General features: G+C 37.6%; 1 protein-coding gene across 2 annotated transcripts; it reads right to left on the bottom strand.

Annotated features, from left to right (window-relative positions):
* Positions 1–5903: 5903 nt before the first annotated feature.
* LOC107763278 (1-acyl-sn-glycerol-3-phosphate acyltransferase BAT2, chloroplastic-like) lies at positions 5904–14884 on the bottom strand. Of its 2 annotated transcripts, none has more exons than XM_075236567.1 (8): positions 14064–14884; positions 13885–13928; positions 10857–10932; positions 8618–8815; positions 8128–8534; positions 7865–7966; positions 7192–7493; positions 5904–6426 (listed from the first exon to the last, which is right to left on the bottom strand). In XM_075236567.1, exons 1-7 carry the CDS (start codon positions 14119–14121, stop codon positions 7278–7280), a joined length of 1101 nt encoding a protein of 366 aa, XP_075092668.1. In that variant the 5' UTR covers positions 14122–14884; the 3' UTR covers positions 5904–6426; positions 7192–7277. The 2 variants fall into 2 exon arrangements, with proteins under 2 accessions (XP_075092668.1, XP_075092669.1); XM_075236568.1 differs by having other exon boundaries at positions 5904–6429; positions 14064–14433.
* Positions 14885–21923: the final 7039 nt, after the last annotated feature.

Genomic DNA, 21923 nt, shown 5'->3' with positions numbered 1-21923 from the left:
GTCCCAAGACTTGTGGAGTCCTTGGAACAATAGGAGTCCTATCAAACGAGAAGCTGATTACGCATAGGACTCCTAAAAAATCTTGGAGTCCAGTGAATTTAAATATTATCCTTCTGGACTGTTGGGATCTTCCTTTTGCACATCAATTGAAGAACTACATTTTACACACTCTAGTCGAGTACCAGTGTTATGTTCTTCTTGAGTCAGTATAGTGAATGTGTTTTAGAAAATCGAGTTGTAATCAAAGTGTCACAAAAAATTAGCAAGTTAGAGTGAACGTTTACTTTATAAGTTACAGTAACTTGTAAATCAAATAGTTGTATTGGGAGTACTGGAGAGTATTGAGGTACAGTCTTGTAATCGATATATTTGGCTCATTATTCTAGTGAAGTTGAAGTTAAAAATCCTACGTAGTAGGTCATGATTTTTGCACCTTGAGCCGGGTGATTTTCCATGTAAACATTATTGTGTTTACTTTACTGCTTATTTTTGTGATGACCCGAAAGGTCATCTTTAAATTTAATATTTATTTCTGTATTCTGAGACCTCAAATAGCATCATTAAGATTTCTTTGACTTGCGTGCACAGTCCGTATAATTTTTCGGGAAGATTTTATGTGAAAAATTGATTAAAAAATGTGAATTTGTACTTTAAAACTCACTTAAGTTGATTTCGATCAATATTTTGAGCAAACGGAGTTGGATCGGTGTTTTGATGGTCCCGGTGGATCCGTATGGTGATTTTGGACTTAGGAGCATGTCCGAAAATTATTTGGAGATTCGTAGTTAAATTAGGCTTGAAATGGCTAAAATAAAAATTTAAGCTTGAAAGTTTGAACGGAGAGTTGACTTTTTGATATCGGGGTCGGAATTCGATTCTTGAAATTTGAATATGTCTGTTATGTCATTTATGACTTTTGTGCAAAATTTGAGGTCAATCGAACTTGATTTGATAGGTTTCGGCATCGAATGTAGAAGTTAAAAATTTTTAAGTTCCCTAAGCTTGAATTGGGGTATGATTTATGGTTTTAGCATTGTTTGATGTGATTTGAGGCTTTGACTAAGTTCATATGATATTTAGAACTTGTTGGTATATTTGGTTGAGGTCCCGGGGGCCTCGGGTGAGTTTCAGATGGTTAACAGATCAATTTTTGGACTTGGTGTTTTGCTGAAGATTTTTGGTGCACAAGTCTGGTTTTCTTCTACGCTATCACGTGAAAAGGTCCGCGACTGTGTAGGCTTAAATGGGCAGTGGAGATTTTTACTCTACACGATCATGTGTAGGGAACCACGATCGCGTAGCTTAAGGAAAATGTGCATCGCGAACGTGTGGGCTAGGCTACGTTCGCAAAGAGGAAAATGAGGCAACTGGGCGTCACGCGTTTGTACTTCGCGATCGCATGGGAGGAACCGTGATCGCGTAAGTTAGGAGAAGTAGAGGTCTGCGTTCGCGTGGACGCCTCCGCGTTCACATAGGCCATTTTTTGGCGGTAATTATTTTGTTCTTCGCGATCGCGGAAATTGGTCTGCGATCGCATAGAAGAAATCAATGGGCAGAGCGTTTAAGTTCTGAAAATGGGACTTCGTCCCATTTTCTATTTTTGACGAATTGGAGCTCGGTAAAAGGTGATTTTCGGGAGATTTTCAAGGAAAACAACGGGGAAAGTGTTCTTAACTCAATATTGGTCAAATTACCCGAATTCATAATTATTTTTAACATTTAATTGGTGAATTAAGTTGGAAAATTTAGAAAACCTCTTAGTTTAATTTGAACATTTGAGGGTCGAGTTGATGTTGGAATTTGGTAAAATTTATATGATTAGACTCGTAGTTGAATGAGCTTTCGGGTTTTGTATCTTTTGTCGGGTTCTGAGATGTGGGCCTTACTGGCGATTTTTATGAGTGCAATTTCGGATTTTGTTGGAAAAATAATATTTTCATATGGAATTAATTCCTATAATTTGTATTGACTAATCGAGGTAAGTGTCGTGGTTAACCCTGACTTGAGGGAGTAGGACTTGTTTGTCTATTTGCTATATGATTTAATGTGTAAGTACAACGTATATTTAAGGTTACAAGTACTTATACGTTGTGGTTTAGTCAAAGGGAGGAATTTGTTCATTGTGAATAATTGCTTATTTAATTAAGATATTCCTGCTTAAGTTTATTATTGATTATTTGATCATTATTCATGAAATTATTATTGATTTAATTATTGTTGAATATTGTGAAAAAGTGTAAAAGCACGAAGGGTGATGTCGTGCCATTTATATTATTTATATTACCCTTATCATGGTGAGAAAGAGTGTAAAAGCATGAATGGTGATGCCGTGCCATTTTCAAAGAGTGTAAGAGCACGAAGGGTGATGCCGTGACAGTTTCACATCATTATTTATTGAATTATGAAGTGAGGAAGAGAGTTAAAGTACGAAGGGAGATGTCATGCCAATCTTATCATTTATTTATCAATACATGGCAAGAAAGAGAGTTAAAGCACGAAGAGTGATGTCGTGCCAATCTTATTATTTATTTATAAAGTTTATGGGAGGAATGAGAGTAAGAGCACGAAGGGTGGTGCCGTGCCATTTTCATATTGCCAGCTGCTCATTTTATTATTGATGAATTAATTGGCTGCTACATAACATTTCTCCTGCTGAAATTATTATATCATTCCCCTTTGCGTGTTCCCTCCCAATTTATAAATTGTTATTTATTGTCTTATTGTTGCTTCGTATTTGTATATTCTTGTACATGTTGTTTACGTACGTGTCTTGTCATAGTCTCGTCAATACTTCGTCGAGGTTAGGCTCGACACTTATGGAGTACATGGGATCAGTTGTACTTATACTATACTCTGCACTTCTTGTGCGAATTTTGGAGTTGGTCCCAGCGGCGTACCATAGACTTGCTCGGATTCAGCTCAGAGGAGACTTGAGGTATAACTGCACAATGTCCGCAGTTTTGAAGTCCCCTTCTACTTTATCTTAGCTGTGTATTATCTTTCAAACAACTTGAATTTTATTCAGACCCTTTATTTGTATTATTCTAGTAGCTCATGCACTTGTGACACCAGATTCGGGGATGTATTTTGATGATTCGGTAGTTATGGTCTTCCGCACTTTATTTCAGTAATCGACTTCCGTTTAATTTAATTTGTTTAAAAAATAGTTAAGATTATTCTAACATTGGCTTACCTAGCAAGTAAAATGTTAGGCGCCATCACGGTCCCGAAGGTAGGAATTTCGGGTCGTGACAATATTACTTCACGTTTAAGGAGTAAGGTAAAGAACCAAGTTTTTTGTAAGCAGGACATGACACATTTTCATCTTCTCGACTTCCACACTCTCCTCTCCAAGGTCATATCCTCGATAAGATGAAAATGTGGCATGTCCTGCTTAATCACCTCTCTCCAAGTAAATAATTAAAAGATAGATTTCATGTTTAGGAATATATTATAATAACAACAACATACCCAGTATTATCCCACACTGTGGTGTCTAGGGAGTGTAGTGTGTACGCAGAACTTACCCCTACATTGTGAGGATAGAGAGGCTGTTTCCAATAGACCCTCGGCTCAGGAAAGCATAAGCATCACATTAATGAAAATATAGACAAGAAGGGACAGTACCAAAAAGCCATATAAAAGTAGAATAAAAATAACAAAATACTAAAGTGATCAACAATGAAAGAAAATAACGGTTAGTCATAAAAACCTACTACCAACATAAAGCGAGACTGCGTGCCAATACTACTATTATGCACACTCTAGACTAATCCTCGACCTCCATACCTTCCGATCAAGGGTCATGTCCTCGGTCAGCTGAAGGTGCGCCATGTCTTGCCTAATCACCTCTCCCCACCTCTTCTTTGGCCTACATCTACCTCTCTGTAGGCCCTCCAACGTCAACCTCTCATACCTCCTCATTGGGGCGTCTGTGCTCCTCCTTCTCACATGACCAAACCACCTAAGCCGCGCTTCCCGCATCTTGTCCTCAATAGGGGCCCACACCCACCTTGTCGCGAATAACCTCATTTTTGATCCTATCTAACCTGGTGTGCCCGTACATCCATCTCAATATCCTCATCTCTGCTACCTTCATCTTTTACACATGAGCGATCTTGACTGGCCAACACTCAACCCCATGCAACATCGTTGGTTTGACCACCACTCTGTAGAACTTATCCTTAAGTTTTGGTGGCACCTTCTTGTCACGTAAAACACTGGAAGCGAGTCTCAATTTCATCTATCCCACCCCAATACGATGTGTGACATCTTCATCAGTCTCCCCATCCCCTGAATAATAGACCCAAGGTACTTAAAATTTCCTCTCTTAGGAATGACCTGCGAGTCCAGCCTCACCTCCCCTTCCCCTCCTTGGGTCTCGCCACTGAACTTACACTCCAAGTTTTCTGTCTTGGTCCTGCTCAACTTGAAACCTTTAGATTCCAGGGTCTGCCTCCATACCTCTAATTGCGCGTTGACACCGTCTCGCGTATCGTCAATCAATACAATATCATATGTAAATAGCATGCACCACGGCACCTCCCCTTGGATGTGGCGCATCAGTACGTTCATCATCAGAGCAAACAAAAAAGGGCTGAGTGCTGACCCCTAATGCAACCCCATCATAACCGAAAAATGGTCTGAGTCCCCACCCACTGTCCTCACTCGGGTCTTTACTCCATCATACATATCCTTAATCATCCTAACATAGGCAACATGTACACCTCTAGCCTCCAAACATCTCCACAAAACCTCCCTCGGAACTTTATCATACGTCTTTTCTAAGTCGATGAACACCATATGCAAGTCCTTCTTTCTCTCCCTATATTGCTCCATCAATCTCCTAACAAGGTGGATGGCTTCTGTTGTCGAACGTCCCGGCATAAACCCAAACTGGTTCTCGAAAATAGACACACTCCTCCTCACCCTTATCTATATCACTCTCTCCCAGACTTTTATAGTATGGCTAAGTAGCTTGATACCCCGATAGTTATTGCAATTTTGAATATCACCCTTGTTCTTGTATACTGGAACCATCGTGCTCCACCTCCACTCTTCGGGCATCTTCTTCGTTCTAAAAATGACATTAAATATCCTAGTGAGCCACTCCAAGCCTGCCTTGCCCGCACTCTTCCATAACTCCACCGGAATTTCATCTGGCCCGGTCGCTTTGCCCCTGCTCATCTTACGCATAGCCCCCTCAACTTCATTAACTCTAATCTGCCTACAGTACCCAAAATCACAACGACTCCGGGAGAATTCCAAATTACCCAGTACAATGCTCCTGTCCCCTCCTCGTTCAAGAGACTATGGAAGTAGGTCTGCCATCTCCGACGGATAAGCCCCTCATCCTACAAAACTCTACCTTCTTCATCCTTAATGCAGTTCACTTGGTCCAAGTCACGCGCCTTCCTTTCTTGCGCCTTGGCTAACCTGAACAACCTCTTATCCCCACCTCGGCCCTCGAGTTCCTCATACGAGCGACTAAGTTTTTACAAATTTATTGTACAATTTAGATATTTGAGTGGAATAAATGCCTTTTGTTAATTACAAGAGTTATCAATTACGCTCAAGTTGGAGTTATTCCATTTCCGTTACCACAACAGGTGATAGGAGACAAATTGAAGAAAACATTTTCAATGGCAATTTGTCGAGCAACACTTGATTAATGTACTAATTGAGGTACTTCTGGACTACAGAGACAAGGTCTATCTCAGTTACCACTAAATACAAAAGCATTCATTCTCTCCACCTTTCTCTCTTTTCCTTGTCCTCTTAATCATGTAATTGGTTAAATTTTGCCCGATATTTACAGCAGATCAATATATTTTACCATGGTTAAGTAATAAATGATGTGAAAACGCACAATAATTTACCATGGTTAGATGAGTAAAAGAGTATTCAGAAAACAAATGTTATGTTATGATTGATTTGATATCAGCACCGGAGGCAAATAAATTGTAACTTGAATGGAGTCTAAGCTCAAGTTCTACGCACTGATAGTGCAAAACAATGTACACCATTACTGCAATTTAACCAGTTATAGCAAGTTTCTACTCTATTTTCTAGGTTACCATCTCAGGCTTGACGTAGCGTCCCACACTTTTTGTAGGTCAACTTACTACAAAAATTCTTACATTGTCAGTGCACCGAGCATAAACTCAAAAGGAAAATATTGGCAGCCAAGTACAATTAAGTGTTGGCGCCGCAAAAAGGCAACCTTCTGACGTAACGGCAATTGAGAAGAGCAGGGCAAGCAAAGGAGTCTGCTGCCAATTTCAACAAAAAGACACAGCCAATGTTCACTTTCAACTCTGAATAGATCTCTCAGTTGATTGATACAAATATCATCCAAGCATATGAGTATACTGAACCAGGTTCATATCCTTCAGCCCGACTGAAACTGCTCACAATGTAAAAGTTCTGCTAAAGAGGGTATAGCAGCATTTCAGGTGAAAATGACCGAGGTGATAAAAGAGCCAGTTCATATTAAGCATCATTAAGACAGTATAAACAATCAGAAATAAGGGCATAGTTAAATGACTTGCAATATCAGGCAATTGAGAAGGGTACGTTTGGCAGTTGAACAATATCATTAACTGATTCAGCTTTATATCAGGAAACATCAGAACATCCAACACAAAGAACCAAAACAATGTAGTTGAAAACATACCGAAAACCAAATGAATATATCGGCATCGCATGAATCACTTGCACAAAACATGGTCACATGGCCACATCACTAAGTGGTAGAATGAGATGCACTGACACATAATGAACATCCCACCCCCCAAAAGAAAATAACCAGCAGACGGTTCCATTAGGATATCGGGTGTGGGGGGGGGGGGGGAAAGCAACACATTTTCAGTTTCTTTTCTTTCTTATTTTTCAGATCAAATTTTGACCTAATAGGTGCTCAATGGGGATTAGAATCAAAATGATGACATCATAGGAAACATGTTGCTGCAAACGTAGGCTTGAAATAGAGGGAAAGCAATCAGTTGCAACAATTGAACTTAACTTAAACCTCGTACTTCTTGTTTTCCAGAATTCAAGTTAGTAAAAATATTACGCGGAAACTTGACGCCATCAAGAAAGTCTTTAGACCAGACAAACAATTTTCATATTGCAAACTACTAATGGAATAGAAGCTCAACTATAAATTGACAATCCGCTAGGAAAGCATACCTTTCTGCACATGTTCCCCAAATCCTTGTAACTTTCTGATGCTTAGGTGAAAAAATATAAACGAAATCACAGATTGAATATATCCCTCAGCCTCGATGAACGAGCACTTCCTTTATCACATTCCTGGCTTCGCTACACAACACATCTGAATCATTTCCTTTTAAAGGCCGGTGGACGACAACTTTAACTAATCCTGGATATACTCTACCCTCCAGCCCTGCTGGCATTATTCTGCCTGTTCCGGTAATAGTAATTGGAACCACAGGCACTCCGGTTTTGGCAGCAACACTAAAGGCACCTTTCTGCATCACCAGCAAGGAAAAGAATAGATAAGAGCTAAACAGAAGGCCAGTGCACCTTCACTAGTTTTATTTACTATAAATTCTTGTAATCAATGACCCATAAAAAAGAATACCAGAATATGGTTCCATGAGTTGATTAAGGCCTTGTTCTTAACAGCTAAGGCATCAAGGTCTTCAAAATTACTTTGACATTAGTTACTTTCTCCATTCGTGCAAGCTACATAGTGAGTTTTCCCCCATTTTGTTTGGGTGTGTGGAGGTACATGGGATGAGGCTGGGGTGGCGGGAGAAGGTAGTTGGGGTGGGGGGAGAAGGTAGTTGGTGTGTGTGTGTGTGTGGGGGGGGGGGAGTTTTTGGGTCGTAGGCCTTACCTTGAAAGAGCCTAATTTTCCATCTTTACTCCGAGTACCCTCTGGGAAGAAAAAGACAGATGCCCCCTTCTTGACTAGATCTATGCATCGCTTGAGACATTCCTAAATTCATAAAAGCTAATAAGCAGGTAGAAATTTAAACTTCCAATAGGATTCAAACCGATTTAAAAATGTCAAAACTGTTGACATATGATGGAATAACTTAAAAAGAACCAGCATAGGTATGAGGATATGTGTTAGTAATCACATCAAAGAAAAAGTACCAATTGACTTCTGCTGTCCATGCGCCTCAACGGAATCAGACCCATCAGATACATGGCCCATCCAATAATAGGAAAGAGGAAAATCGCAGTCTTGCTGATAAACTTGAAGTTTCTTCCAAGAGTAAGTAATGTATATATGTCCAGAAAGCTCTGATGGTTGGACACATACACAGCAGGAGTATCTGGAGATGGAAGATTCTCCAAGCCCTCAAACTCGACGTTATAAAATGGAGTAATGGTCAAGGTTGCCCATGTCCGGGCAACAAGATGGTGAGCATTTCTACGGCATCGATCAAACAAGAGTACAAAAGGATGTTGCACAAGCATGACCACGAACAAAAAGATGGAAGAGAAAGCAGTGACCGCGTAAAAGCAAATCGCTCTCACTTTCGACCTCAACTCCAGTCCTGTAAAAGAGAAGATGTATCTTGGTAAAAGATGAAGCCTCCAAGCAAACAAAGGAAGTGGGTAAAGCAATTTTGAAATGCACCTGACAGTGGATAAGCAGCACCAGCTGAGCTGGTATTAGCAAGTTCGGACCTAGCAATAATGTGCCTCAATGATCTTTGTTGTCTATAAAAGCTATTATTTCCATAACTGTTATTACGCTTCTTTCCTTGGGGGAAAGAGTGAAGGGAGACACATGCTTGTCTACTTGTGCCAAAAACTGTACCGCCTGGGAGGGCATCTGCAAAAAATAAGCAAAGTTAATTAGCAGATGAAATCCGGGATAACTATTCAACATCAAATATACAAAAATAGAACAAAAAGAGCAAGTGGGGAAAGCCCAATTGAATAATCCATCAGAGAAAATCAGACACTCTTGAAAACCAATCAAGTCGACAAAAGCAGAGTCACTTTTCTTCTAATGTCTGAAGAGAGAATCGACCAAGCAAAGAAAATTGATATCTACCGAGTATGTTAGCCGATAGGAATGGCAATGGGGCGGGACGGGTTTAGATATATGCGGGGCGGGGCGGGACGGGATTTAACATATGCGGGTGCGGTGCGGTGCGGGGCGGGGCGGGCTGAAATAAAAAAAATTAAATCTTATGCGGGTGGGGGTTAGAGCTTAAATCTTTTACAAAATTACAACATTTCAATGATGTCTTCGGTCTACTCTTGAGATATTAAGCTTCATTGTTCATGTCAAAGTATGTTTGTATGCATTAGAAAGGTTTTCTTCGTATCATAATAAACAATCCTAAATTTATTAGCCTAATTCGTATTTTTTTAATAAGTAATTCATAACAAATAATTTACAAGGATTAACAGTGGTTTATTACATGGTGTACTAATCTATAATGGAGTACGGAAGCCGCACAAGTCTTTATGCATACAAATTAGTTTCATGTTTGCTTACTACTTTTATATAATTTTACTACTTCAAAATATTTTTAAAAAGAATTTAATTTGATATCCTTATTATTTTAGACTTTGTCTACTTTTAATCCTATGCAATATATTGGAGAAACTAAACAAAGCAGTTGCACCCAAACTTAAATTCTTAACTGACATGGAGAATTTTAGCCAAAAAAATTAAAAAAGAAACAAAACTAACAAAATAAAAAATAATAAAAATAAAAATAAAAACTGAAGCGGGGCGCGGCGCGGCGGGTGGATGCGGGTGTGATTGTGGTGCGGGTGGATGCGGGTGGAAGTGCTATGCGGGGCGGGTCGGGGTGGGTTGAAATTTTGCGGTTTTATGTAGAACCCGCACCGCACCGCACCGCTTGCCATCCCTATTAGCCGAAGACTACAACTTCCTTTTTTTAATTAATAACCTTCCTTTTCTTCTGAAACCAAACAAGACAAAAATTTAAGGTGGCGTTTGCTTCAGTTTTGCAAAAGTTAAGTTTCGAATTGTTTCAGTTTTTGCAAAAACTGTTTGTTTGATGGACCTTTTGCAAAGCAGGCAACCTTTTTTTGGAAGTTTATGCGCTCAGTTGATTTAATCTTGCAAAAAGTCAATACTCATTTTTGCAAGATTTGGATAACTGAGTTTTGAAACTTCCAAAAAAGATATCTATTTTTGCAAACACTCCATCAAACCAACATTTCCTACAAAAACTGGAAGAAAAAACTCCAAACTCAATAGATCTTATTTTTCCTAGCTTATAAAAAAAGGTCATCTTTCCTATCCGAACAACTTGTTCTACCTTATTTACCATTCACCTTTTTTTTTCATTAGTATTTTTAATATCCAACATATATAGTAGGAATATTGGCAGAGCAGTCCAATCATGTGAAGGCAAGTCTAAATCAGCAAAGTCACTTCAAAATGCAGAATATTAATGAATCTGGTTGTTCATCCTTTTGGCTTGGTTGGTCTCATTTCCTTGAGATCTCTAAGAGATTTCGAATTATTTCTGATTGTCTGTTTTAATTAGCAAGTCATAAGCTTAACTGGAGCCACTCTCAATGAACTACAGTATAACAGAAGTTATCTGCTTCTAAGCACAGGTCTACATAAATACCAAAGGAAGGAGGAGACAATCTGATTAGGACCCAATTTCGGGCATATTAGCTCAAGCAATTCCTTGGGGATGCTTTGCCTCAGATCACCCAGAATGATTCAGCCGCCAATTAGATCATGGCTTTTCTTTCAGAAAAAAAATATACACTACTTTATCGATTGCATATTTTGCTTGAGTGATTTATTTGTTAATGATGTGAAGCTACTCATGAGATTCATTCCACAGAAACACAGTATTTGCTAAACAACTTACAAAATGTTGAATTCCTCCAGATTGATTGCCTTAAAGAAGAGCACCAGGGGTGGTTTCCATCGCTAGCAGTCAATTGCTGAAATAAATTGTCGAACAAAGTCAATTAGAGCAGTCGAAAGAAATTCTTTTGTTCATTTTTACACTGTATCTTTTACTGACACACATAAATAAAGAGGAGACTGAAGTTAGGCACAGAAAAGATTTACCTAGCTTTTGAATGAAGAAAAAATTGTCAACAATTGCAGTCATAGCAAATTTGGTCTACGATTTATTGTATTCCCTTTACAGATTCAAGTATAGAGGGATCTACCCCAGCTCTTAGACAGCTTTATCATTATATCAAAAACCTTCATATCAAGATGTTCTCAACCATGGTAAAAAGGACTGACAATAGTTGTTGCTAGCAGTGATATAGCACTCCCTCTTGTTTCTCAAAAATGATAAATACCATTTGCAGAAGTTATTTGGATTCGGCATGAAAAAAGTAACATTATAGGCTATAGCCATGGACAGCCACAGCGTTTGTGTTTACTTTGGGACATGAACAGAGAGAAATAACCTCCTGAAACCAAAATTTTACGCCCATTGGTGACATGCATTTGAACATATTTTTCCCTCTATTAGAAATTAGCTGATCTAAACTCCTTTTTTGATTGCCAAGTATCATCCACCCCACCCCACCCCCCACACACACACCTTCTCCCAGGGTCACAATTAGATACATTTTAAGCTAATTTTATTACCCAAAAAAAGAAAAACTAGAAGGAGACGCTTTTACATTTATATAAATAAATAAAGAGATAAATTCTTCAAGAAGCTAATTTTATCTCTAGTGACACCCTGCACCCTCTTTTTATTAATTTAAATAAATAAGCAACAGTTTTATCAATAACAGAAGCCACACCCTCTTTTTATTATTTTAAATAAATAAGCAACAGTTTTATCAATAACAGAAGCCAAGCACTGGGATAGTGCTGGACATCACAAAAGAGGAGTTCATCCATTTAAACCTTTTCACTATTGTATTGAGCTAATAAACTCTATCATACTATCTATTTCATACACATGATGTAAATTACACCAGAGAACCAATAACTTTTAAGATTTATATTTTAAAACAAGTACAGTTGTACCCTGGCCCACGAAGCATCTCTAGTTCCTTCCCTTCCAAGTCATCACACAACCACAAGGTGGAACTGTTTCCAAATATTCCTCAGTCATTTTCTGCACTTTCAGCCCATCACCCCATCCAGCACCAAAAAAAACTCCTTGACAGCATTGGTGTCACTTATTGCACCCCAAAAATGTTTTAAAATAGTTGCTGTCCAGGACTATTCATCAAATAGATGTTTGTTGTCCTCGATATCATTTGCATCGTAACTATACAAATCATTTTTAATACAAATATAGTAAAATAGATCTCTGCTCTAGCAATCGTGAAAATTAGGACAAAGGGAACACCATTTACATGGAGCTATGTGCTTGAATTGTGTAGATGGATTTCTTCATTTCATAATATTTTCCATCTAAGCTCTCTCTCCTTATCTCTCCCTTCTTTACAGCCATAAAAAATCTCTCATGCTTCTACATACAGAATTCCGCCATTTAATTGACAAGTTTTAGAAACACAATATTGGATGCAACTCCTTAAAATTCTCCAACTATTCAACAACACTCATATTAAACTTGTCTGTACCCATGGATCCAATCAATTGGAAAGTCGACTTCAACATGGTCATAAATGTCTTCATCACATCTTGTCACAAGCGTCATATTTGTTGTCTACAAAATCCAACCTTATAGCGTGTTGCTATCTCAAATTTTATAGTTGTCAAAACTAATATATGAGGAAAATTAGCTTTTCATAATATAGGGTTGTATGTTATGCTTAACATACTGATTGCTGATCAACAAAGGATTCACTCTCCTTAGATTCTACAATACTATCAGGTAAGCTTCCTCAAAATATGATCAGGTAAGATTCTCCCTAAGATTGTTTGTTATTGGAGAGACAAAGTTCAGATAAGTGAAACTTCGTTCAATTGGGAAAATGATTCTCTAGCTTCCAACAGTTCTCACTGAGAGCAAGAACTAGCAAAGACACAAACCTACTTTATTTCCATTTTCAAGTTAGAGCAAACTTTAAGGCTTAGGCTTATAATAAGTAAAACAACTCTCTTTTTACGTTCAACCAACTGAATTCCAAGTATACTTCATCAAGACGTTAACCACTACTCCATTCCCCATACGCAGGTTCACAATTGACTGCTAGACATTTTCACTTTTCATCAATATAGTAGTAGCTATTGTTATGCCATTTCCCAAACTATATTCTATATTTGTTTTTTTTTTTGTGTGTGCGTGGGTGGGGGTGGGGGTGGGGGGGTAAAGACTTCCTAAGGAAGAGGAGCACTGACCGCTGGTGCAACGGTAAAGTTGCTGCCATGTGACCAGGAGGCCTCGAGTTCAAGCTGCAGAAATAACCTTTTTGTAAAAATGCAAGGTAAAGTTGCGTACATAAGACCTAATGCGGCCCGACCCTTCCTCGCACCCCGCGCATAGCGGGAGCTTAGTACACCGGGCTCCCCTTTCTAAAGACTTCCTAAGCTATACTCATTTTACTTCTTCCTTTGTAAACACTATTCTTCCATCATAACAATTACCATCAAAATCATGTATATCCATAACCATTCACATTATCCAATGCGGCCAACCCAAGCGGCAACACTGAGCCTAATGGTCCTTGAGCCATTCGATTTAATTCTTCCTACAAGCAGGATAGCTTCACTATTTCAATATTTGTACTTAAATAACAATTCAACTTTAATTTTCCTTTTTTTTCCACAGGATTATTTCTAGCCACAAAAATTTCTATGATTTATTTTAGACTATAAATTTTAAAACTCTTTCTTTATTTCTTAAAATTTTGTGGCTAGTCAAACACGTTCACATAAATGGGCTACAATATAATGATCTCAAAAGAAAATAAAGAAATAAAAAGAAGAATCAGAAGGAATTAGAAAATTACTGGATGAGGAGACGGCGATAGCGGCAACTTCACTTCCTTCTTCCCTTTAAGAAAAAAAAAAAAAGAAAACCGAATCAAAATGCACGGATTATATGAGTATGAAAATGGAGATAAATAAATTTGGAAACTGAAAAAAGAACAAAAAAAAAAAAAAGAGAGAGAGAAAGAGAGTGAGTTACAGGAACGGAGTGGAGGTAAAGGAAGGAAGTGAAAAGTGTTGAATTTTGAGACTTCCATTAGTCTTCACATGAGAAAGAGCAGCTGGATTTGAGAGGGGAAATGGGCGGTGGCTGTTTCTTGCGGTTAGAGAGGGCTTATTAAGGGGTTAGATTAGAAGAACACAACCTTGGGAAAAGTGATTACTATACACGGCCTTGGTAATGATGCAAATTGGATTAGCATAAATAATAAATTACTAAACGCGATGGAATATTCATATTTTCAGACAAACACAATTATATTGAACTTAATTATATACACGGACCATATTAATAGAATGGTTGAGAATTGAGATACTATACTCTTTAATCTTTTCGTTTTAAATATGTCACGGGTAAAGTTGGAGTTAAGGAACCTATTTATATAAAATATAGCAGAAGCAAAACAATGTGATGATGCCAAGTATCACAACAAAAATTCAACAAGTATTAAATTTTAGGACAAAATTAGTTAGGTTAGTTATCGTAGTATATTGGGTTTAAGTTACGGGGACCCGACTGATGAAAGTTAATTATCAGAAAAGTTTATTAACTGCCAAAAGAATATGAGAAGTGCTGCATGTTAAAAGGATAGTGGGAGCGTGGAAACAAAAAAATAGTGATCGGCAGTTTTCCTCATCTCCTCTTCTCTATATATTTTTCTTCAGTACAAAGATTCTCCCTGACACAAAAACACAACAAAGTTAAGGCATTTAGCTTGTGAACAAGAACAATATTTTCTAGAGATTCAGAGTACGATTTCGAGTCATTATTTTGATGGTGAGTTCAACAATACTCGTTTTGATTGATTAACAAAGTTTTTCATGCCTTAAAAGTGTGCCAATGATTGATTGTCTTGAAGTAAAGGGACAAAAACAAAGAGTCTTGAAGTAATTTCTTTGAATCTCTGTACTTAATATGAAAAGCCTATAAAAATATTAAATGGCTAGAGTATGGAACACGTAAGTTGTTCATGGATTTCAAATGGAAACCATTTAACTGAATGCTTGTTTCTTTTTCAATCATGTTATCAGTGTATCTTTCTTTGGAAAGTTTTTTGACTTATATAACTACCTATTGTCCTTTCATGATTAATATACATATATTGACTGAATATGCCAAGTCAATATTAGCATGAAAGGTTATTCATCTCTTGGTCATGTTTTAGTGATTGAACACATAGGTATTACCTCACTGAGTATTGCATTTTTTTTCCTCTCCAGTGAATAACTCTTGTTTTCTTAAATAGAAAATTTTAGTTAGTCTTAATCCCTTAAATTGAGATATTCCTACGAGTTATTGTGACATACGTTGTCACGATGAATGGTTGTAGCCGTTCTAAGTGTTTTCTTGTTCCTATTTCAGATATGGCTGGACATGGACAAGCTCGAAGTATTTCAAGTGGGAGTTCTCGAAGTTCAGCAAAGGGACAGTGTAAAAGGATGCGGCATCGCAGGTTGTATTATTCAGACTTGGTGTCTGAAGTCAATAGGAATGTCCCGAGAGCGCTGCCAATGAGTTAAGGTATCGAAGGGCTGAACGAAGGGAAGGAGAAAAGAAATTTAGGGAGTTTAAGAAATTTAAAATGGGCTCTGATTCTTCCATTCCTGAACATATTTACATTTTTCAGTTAAAAAAGTGTTGAATTGTCTAATTACATAGAGATTACTGATTGGGACGCGTTAGCTATTTTAACGGACTCTCTTCGAGAAGCTTGGAGTGAAATTTTAATTGAAATTTATCATGATATTTGACCTACTGTATCTTTTAGTGTATATGTGCAAGAGTTAGTATTCGATCGGTACATGTATGTCCTAGAAAATATGTAAATTCTTGTTATATGTTTTATTTTAATAAAATTTAAATTATTTTGTTTGTCTCACCAGTTACATATATTATTTATTATTTTATTTTGTAATGGATTGAGACTTGAAATAAAATATACACTAAGAAGTGATTTTAATATTAATTAAAATATTTAGATATAGATGATGATGAAAACGTAGTGACCTTTCAATTCTATACTAAATGTAGAATTAATATTATAATTAATTTTCTTGAGTGTGTAATCACATGCATAAATTGACTACAGTATGTATTGATGAGTTAAACTTGTAATATTGTCTCTAATAACACACATGGCATCGAAAAGTATCATTGCTAACTTGAACAAGGGTGGCAAATTGAATGGTGAAAATTACGACATCTTGAGTCGTAAGATGTGGTATGTACTCGTGTGATGACCCAAAATGTCATCTTTAATTTAATCATTTATTTTTGTATTCTAAGACCTTAAAAAGTTCTATTTATCATTCTTCGACTTGCATGCGCAGTTCGTATAATTTTTCGGAAAGTTTTTATGTGAAAAATAGATTAAAATATGAAATAGAGCTTTAAAACTCAATTGAGTTGACTTTGGTCAACATTTTGAGCAAACGGACTCGGATCAGTATTTTGATAGTTATAGTAGGTCCGTATCGTGATTTGGGACTTGGGAGTATGCCCGAAATTGAATTCGGAGGTCCCTAGCTCAAGTTATCGCCATTTAACGGAAACTAGAAATCTAAAGGCTAAAGATTTCCAAAGTTTGACCGCAGAGTTGACTTTATTGATATCATATTCAGATTGAAAATTTCAAAAATTTGAATAGCTCCGTTATGTCATTTATGACTTGTGTGCCAAATTTGAAGTCATTCCGGATTCATTTAATATTTTTCGGTACGAGTTTTGTAAATTGAAATGTTTGAAATTCACAAGTCCGAATCGAGGCGTGAATTGTAATTTCGACGTTATTAGACGTGATTTGAGATCCCAAGTAAGTCCGTATTATGTTTCGAGACTTCTTGGTATATTCGGATGGGGTCTCGAGTACCCCGAGTATAATTCGGATCGAAATCGGAATAAAAATTGGACTTAAGCAAAATCTGGAATTTTGCTGCTTCTGGTGCCTTCGCGCACGTCCGCAGAAGTGGACTCTGTGATCACAGAAGCGGAAGGCAGTGCAGATGCGCATTTGGCTCTGCAGAAGCGAGACCGCAGGCACGGTCAAGTCCACCACAGAAGCGAAAATCCATGGGCAGTGTATAAACCGAAGAGTCCGAGATTTTTCTTATTTTTAGACATTTCGACATTTCAAGCATGGATTTGGGCGATTCCAAAGGGGTTTTTCACGATTTTGACTTGGGTAAGTATTCTATATCCGAAAGTGATTATATTTCGTAAATCCATGTCAATATTCATTATTTATTTCAGATTTAGATAGAAGAAATTAAAAATTTTGTAAAACTTTTCAAAAACAAAAATTTAGGATTTGAAAGCCAATCCGAAGTCGGAATTCGATAATTTTTATATGGTTGAACTCATATCGGAACGGATATTCGGATTTCGTGAGTTTTTCCGAGATTCGAGAAGTGGGTCCCACTATCAATGTTTAAAATGAATTTCGGATCTTAATCCGGAAAATTAGTAATTTCATATGGAATTAATTACTACGATTCGTGTTGAGTATATTGAATTATTTGTGACTAGATTCGAGGTATTCAGACACCAATTCGCGAGGCAAAGGTTTATTGGAATCTTGAGTTGGTTGCAAATCGAGGTAAGTATCATGGTTAACCTTGACTTGAGGGAGTAAGACTTATTTCTCTATTTTCTACGTGATTTAATGTACGGGTATAACGTATATGTGAGGTGATGAGTACTTATGTGTTGTGGTTGAGTCAAAGTATGCGGGTGAAATTTGTTTATTGTGAATAGTTGCCTTGTCACGACCCAAAATTTTTCACCGACGGGACCGTGACGACGCCTAATATTTCACTTGCTAGGCCAGCCAACGTTAGAAAATCGTTAAACCAATTCCTTATTTTCATTCAGTAAATAACAATAATTAACTAAGATGAAGTATAATAAGTACGGAATATTATAAAACTGTATTAATTACTACCACCCGGATCCGGAGTCATAATTCACGAGCATTCTAGAATTTGCTACAAGTAATAGTGAGAAAAAAATATAATTGTCTGAATGAAAGAAACAGTAGAACAGAAAAGATAGACGGGGACTTCAAGGTCTGTGAACGTCGACAGATCTACCTTGAGTCTCCAGACAGCGGACCAATAGCAAAATCTCGATCAACCCGAGCCGATATCAAAATCTGCACAGAAAGTGCAGAGTGCAGTATCATTACAACCAACCCCATGTACTGGTAAGTGTCGAGCCTAACCTCGACGAAGTAGTGACGAGGCTAAGGCAAGGCACCTACAAATCAACTTGTACAATTTAACAGTGTATATGCAAATAATAGAAATGAAGAACTAAACAGGAAATATCGGGAGGGGAACATACTGAGGGGAATACAAGATAAAGAACTACAACAGAATGATCACCGGAGCAGTCAATATACCATGAATCAACAGGAATAGTGAATACAGTAAGGAAAAATGCACGGTATCACCCTTCGTACTTTTACTCTCAATCTCACCATAAAATTAATAGAAACGACACGGCATCACCCTTCGTGCATTAACTCTCATATCATGGCACGACATCACCCTTCGTGCATTAACACTCACAATATGGTACAGCATCACCCTTCGTGCATTAACACTCACAATATGGCACGACATCACCCTTCGTGCATTAACACTCACAATATGGCACGGCATCACCCTTCGTGCATTAACACTCACAATATGGCACGGCATCACCCTTCGTGCATTAACACTCACAATATGGCATGACATCATCCTTCGTGCATTAACACTCATAATATGGCACGGCATCACCCTTCGTGCATTAACACTCACAATATGGCACAGCATCACCCTTCGTGCATTAACACTCATAATATGGCACGGCATCACCCTTCGTGCATTAACACTCTCCCTTACCATAATTCAATGCATAAATAACAACAGGGAGATAGAATAACAAGTATAAACCTTACTTCAACATTTGGTTCCATAATATCAATCTCCAACTTTGAAATAAAAACTCAATTATCACCAGAAAATCCGTAAACATGATAAGAACGATAAATTGAACAACACTAGTATAACACGTAGCAATTTGGCATAGGAATGAGACAATATAAGAAAAACTGAGAAACATGAAAACAGGTAAATTGGCGGCGCATAAGTACTCGTCACCTCACATATACGCCGCTCACATGAATTTCACTTAGCAAGTAGTCTAAGGTTCCTAATTCCCTCAAGTCAGGGTTAGACACAACACTTACCTCGCTCTGAAGGCCACTTAATTCTCAATCACAACTTTTCCTTTGGAATTCACCTCCAAACCACTCGTATCTATTCAAAAATGACTCAATAATATCAAATATTGCTAAAGGAATCAATTATATTGCATAAATTAAATTTTTAAAATTTTCCTCCAAAAAATCGAAAAATCGACCCCGGGCCCGCTTGGTCAAAACCCGAGGTTCGGACCAAAATTCTTTTACCCATTCACCCCTGAGCCCGAATATGTAATTAGTTTTGGAATCCGACCTCAAATTGGGGTCTAAATCCTCAAATTTTCAAAATCCCTAGTTTCTACCCTAACCCCTAATTCTACCATGAAACTCTAGATTTTAGGTTGATAATTCAAGAAATGTAATGGGTAATTGAAAGAAAATGGTTTAGAATCACTTACCAACACTTTGGGGAAGAAAATGACTCTTGAAAATCGCCTCTACCCATTTGATTCTTGAAAAATGTTGAAGAAATGGCTTAAACCCGTGTTTGGAGTCTGTTTTAAGTCACTTGACAGGCCTTCATCGCGTTCGCGAGAGGCCTGTCGCGATCGCGATGCACAGCGGCCTAAGGCCTTCGCGTTCGCGAGTCTTTCTACTCGTTCGCGTAAGGCAGCTCCCCCAAGCCTTCGCGTTCGTGACCCAGTGGAAGCGTTCACGTAGAAGAACATGACCCCCTCCCCCAGGTCCCTTAAACTATCGCGTTCACGTGAGACAGATCGCGTTCGCGAAGTGTACCACCCCCAATGCTTCGCGTTCGCGAAGAAGAAATTTCCCCTGCCCCCATTTTACCTTTCGTATTCGCGACACTACCTACGCGAACGTGAAGAAGGGCACACCAGAACAGCTGCTGCAGCAAAAATCTCAAATTTTCTAATAGCAAATCACCCCGTAGCCTATCCGAAACTCACCCGAGCCCTCGGAGCTCCAAACCAAACATGCACACAAGTCTAAAAATATCATACGGACCTGCTTGCACGATCAAATCTCCAAAATAACACCTAGAACTCTGAATTTAGCACCAAATCGAATGAAATTCTCAAGAACACTTTAAAATTACTATTTTCTCAACCGAAGGTCCGAATCACGTAAAATCAACTCCGTTTCTCACCAAATTTCTCAGACAGGTCTTAAATATCATAATAAATTTGTACCGAGCTTCAGAACCAAAATACGGACCCGGTACTAATAATGCCAAACATCAATCAATTCTTAAAAATAATAAATTTTTAGACTTTTAATTTTCATCAAAAATTCATAATTTGAGCTAGGGACCTCCGAATTCGATTTCGGGAATACGCTCATGTCCCATAATTTGATACGAACCCACTGGGACTGTCAAAATATGGATCCGAGCCCGTTTACTAAAATATTGACCGAAGTCAACTAAAATCAATTTTTAAGGCAAAAATTCTTATTTTCATTAGTTTTCAACATAAAAGCTTTCCGAAAATCTGCCCGGACTGCGCACGTAAATCGAAGAGGATAAAAATGAAAATTTTAAGGCTTAAGAGCGCAGATTCGAGTTTTAAAACATAAGATGACCTTTTGGGTCATCACATGCCTATTTAATTAAGATATTCCTGCTTAAGTTATTATTGTTTATTTGATCCTTTTTCATGAAATTATTGTCGAATATTTTTGAAGGTGAGGTCGATATTCTAGTATTGAATTGATTGATAAGTATATATTCCAGTATTTTAATACTCTTCCGAATTTATATTATTATTTTTATGGTAAGGAATAGTGTAAAAGCACGAAGGGTGATGCCGTACCAATTTCACATTATTATTTATTGAATTATGAAGTGAGGAAGAGAGTTAAAGCACGAAGGGTGATGCCGTGCCATTTTCAAAGAATTGAGATACTATACTCTTTAATCTTTTCGTTTTAAATATGTCACGGGTAAAGTTGGAGTTAAGGAACCTATTTATATAAAATATAGCAGAAGCAAAACAATGTGATGATGCCAAGTATCACAACAAAAATTCAACAAGTATTAAATTTTAGGACAAAATTAGTTAGGTTAGTTATCGTAGTATATTGGGTTTAAGTTACGGGGACCCGACTGATGAAAGTTAATTATCAGAAAAGTTTATTAACTGCCAAAAGAATAGGAGAAGTGCCGCATGTTAAAAGGATAGTGGGAGCGTGGAAATAAAAAAATAGTGATAGGCAGTTTTCCTCATCTCCTCTTCTCTATATATTTCTCTTCAGTATTGAGAATCTCCCTAACACAAAAACACAATAAAGTTAAGGTATCTAGTTTGTGAACAAGAACTTTGTTTTCTAGAGATTCAGAGTACGATTTCGAGTCATTATTTTGGTGGTGAATTCAACAATACTCGTTTTGATTGATTAACAAAGTTTTTCATGCCTTAAAAGTGTGCCAATGATTGATTGTCTTGATGTACATGATTCCCTGTATCCGTAACCAATATATAAAGGGACAAAAACAAAGAGTCTTGAAGTAATTTCTTTGAATCTCTGTACTTAATATGAAAAGCCTATAAAATTATTAAATGGCTAGAGTATGGAACACGTAAGTTGTTCATGGATTTCAAATGGAAACCATTTAACTAAATGCTTGTTTC

Source organism: Nicotiana tabacum, chromosome 18 (genome assembly GCF_000715075.1).
Source record: "Nicotiana tabacum cultivar K326 chromosome 18, ASM71507v2, whole genome shotgun sequence".
Lineage (NCBI taxonomy): Eukaryota > Viridiplantae > Streptophyta > Magnoliopsida > Solanales > Solanaceae > Nicotiana > Nicotiana tabacum.
The sequence above is the reverse complement of the archived record's forward strand: the minus strand, read 5'-3'. Positions and strand labels throughout refer to the sequence as shown.

What these genes read in the sequence shown, in the direction of transcription:
- LOC107763278 (XM_075236567.1), bottom strand. Translation starts at nt 14,121, where the DNA reads ATGGAAGTCTCAAAATTCAACACTTTTCACTTCCTTCCTTTACCTCCA. An exon ending in TTTACCTCCACTCCGTTCCT is followed by an intron (nt 13,929 to 14,063) that starts GTAACTCACTCT and finishes TTTTTCTTAAAG; the next exon opens with GGAAGAAGGAAGTGAAGTTG. An exon ending in TATCGCCGTCTCCTCATCCA is followed by an intron (nt 10,933 to 13,884) that starts GTAATTTTCTAA and finishes AATTTATTTCAG; the next exon opens with CAATTGACTGCTAGCGATGG.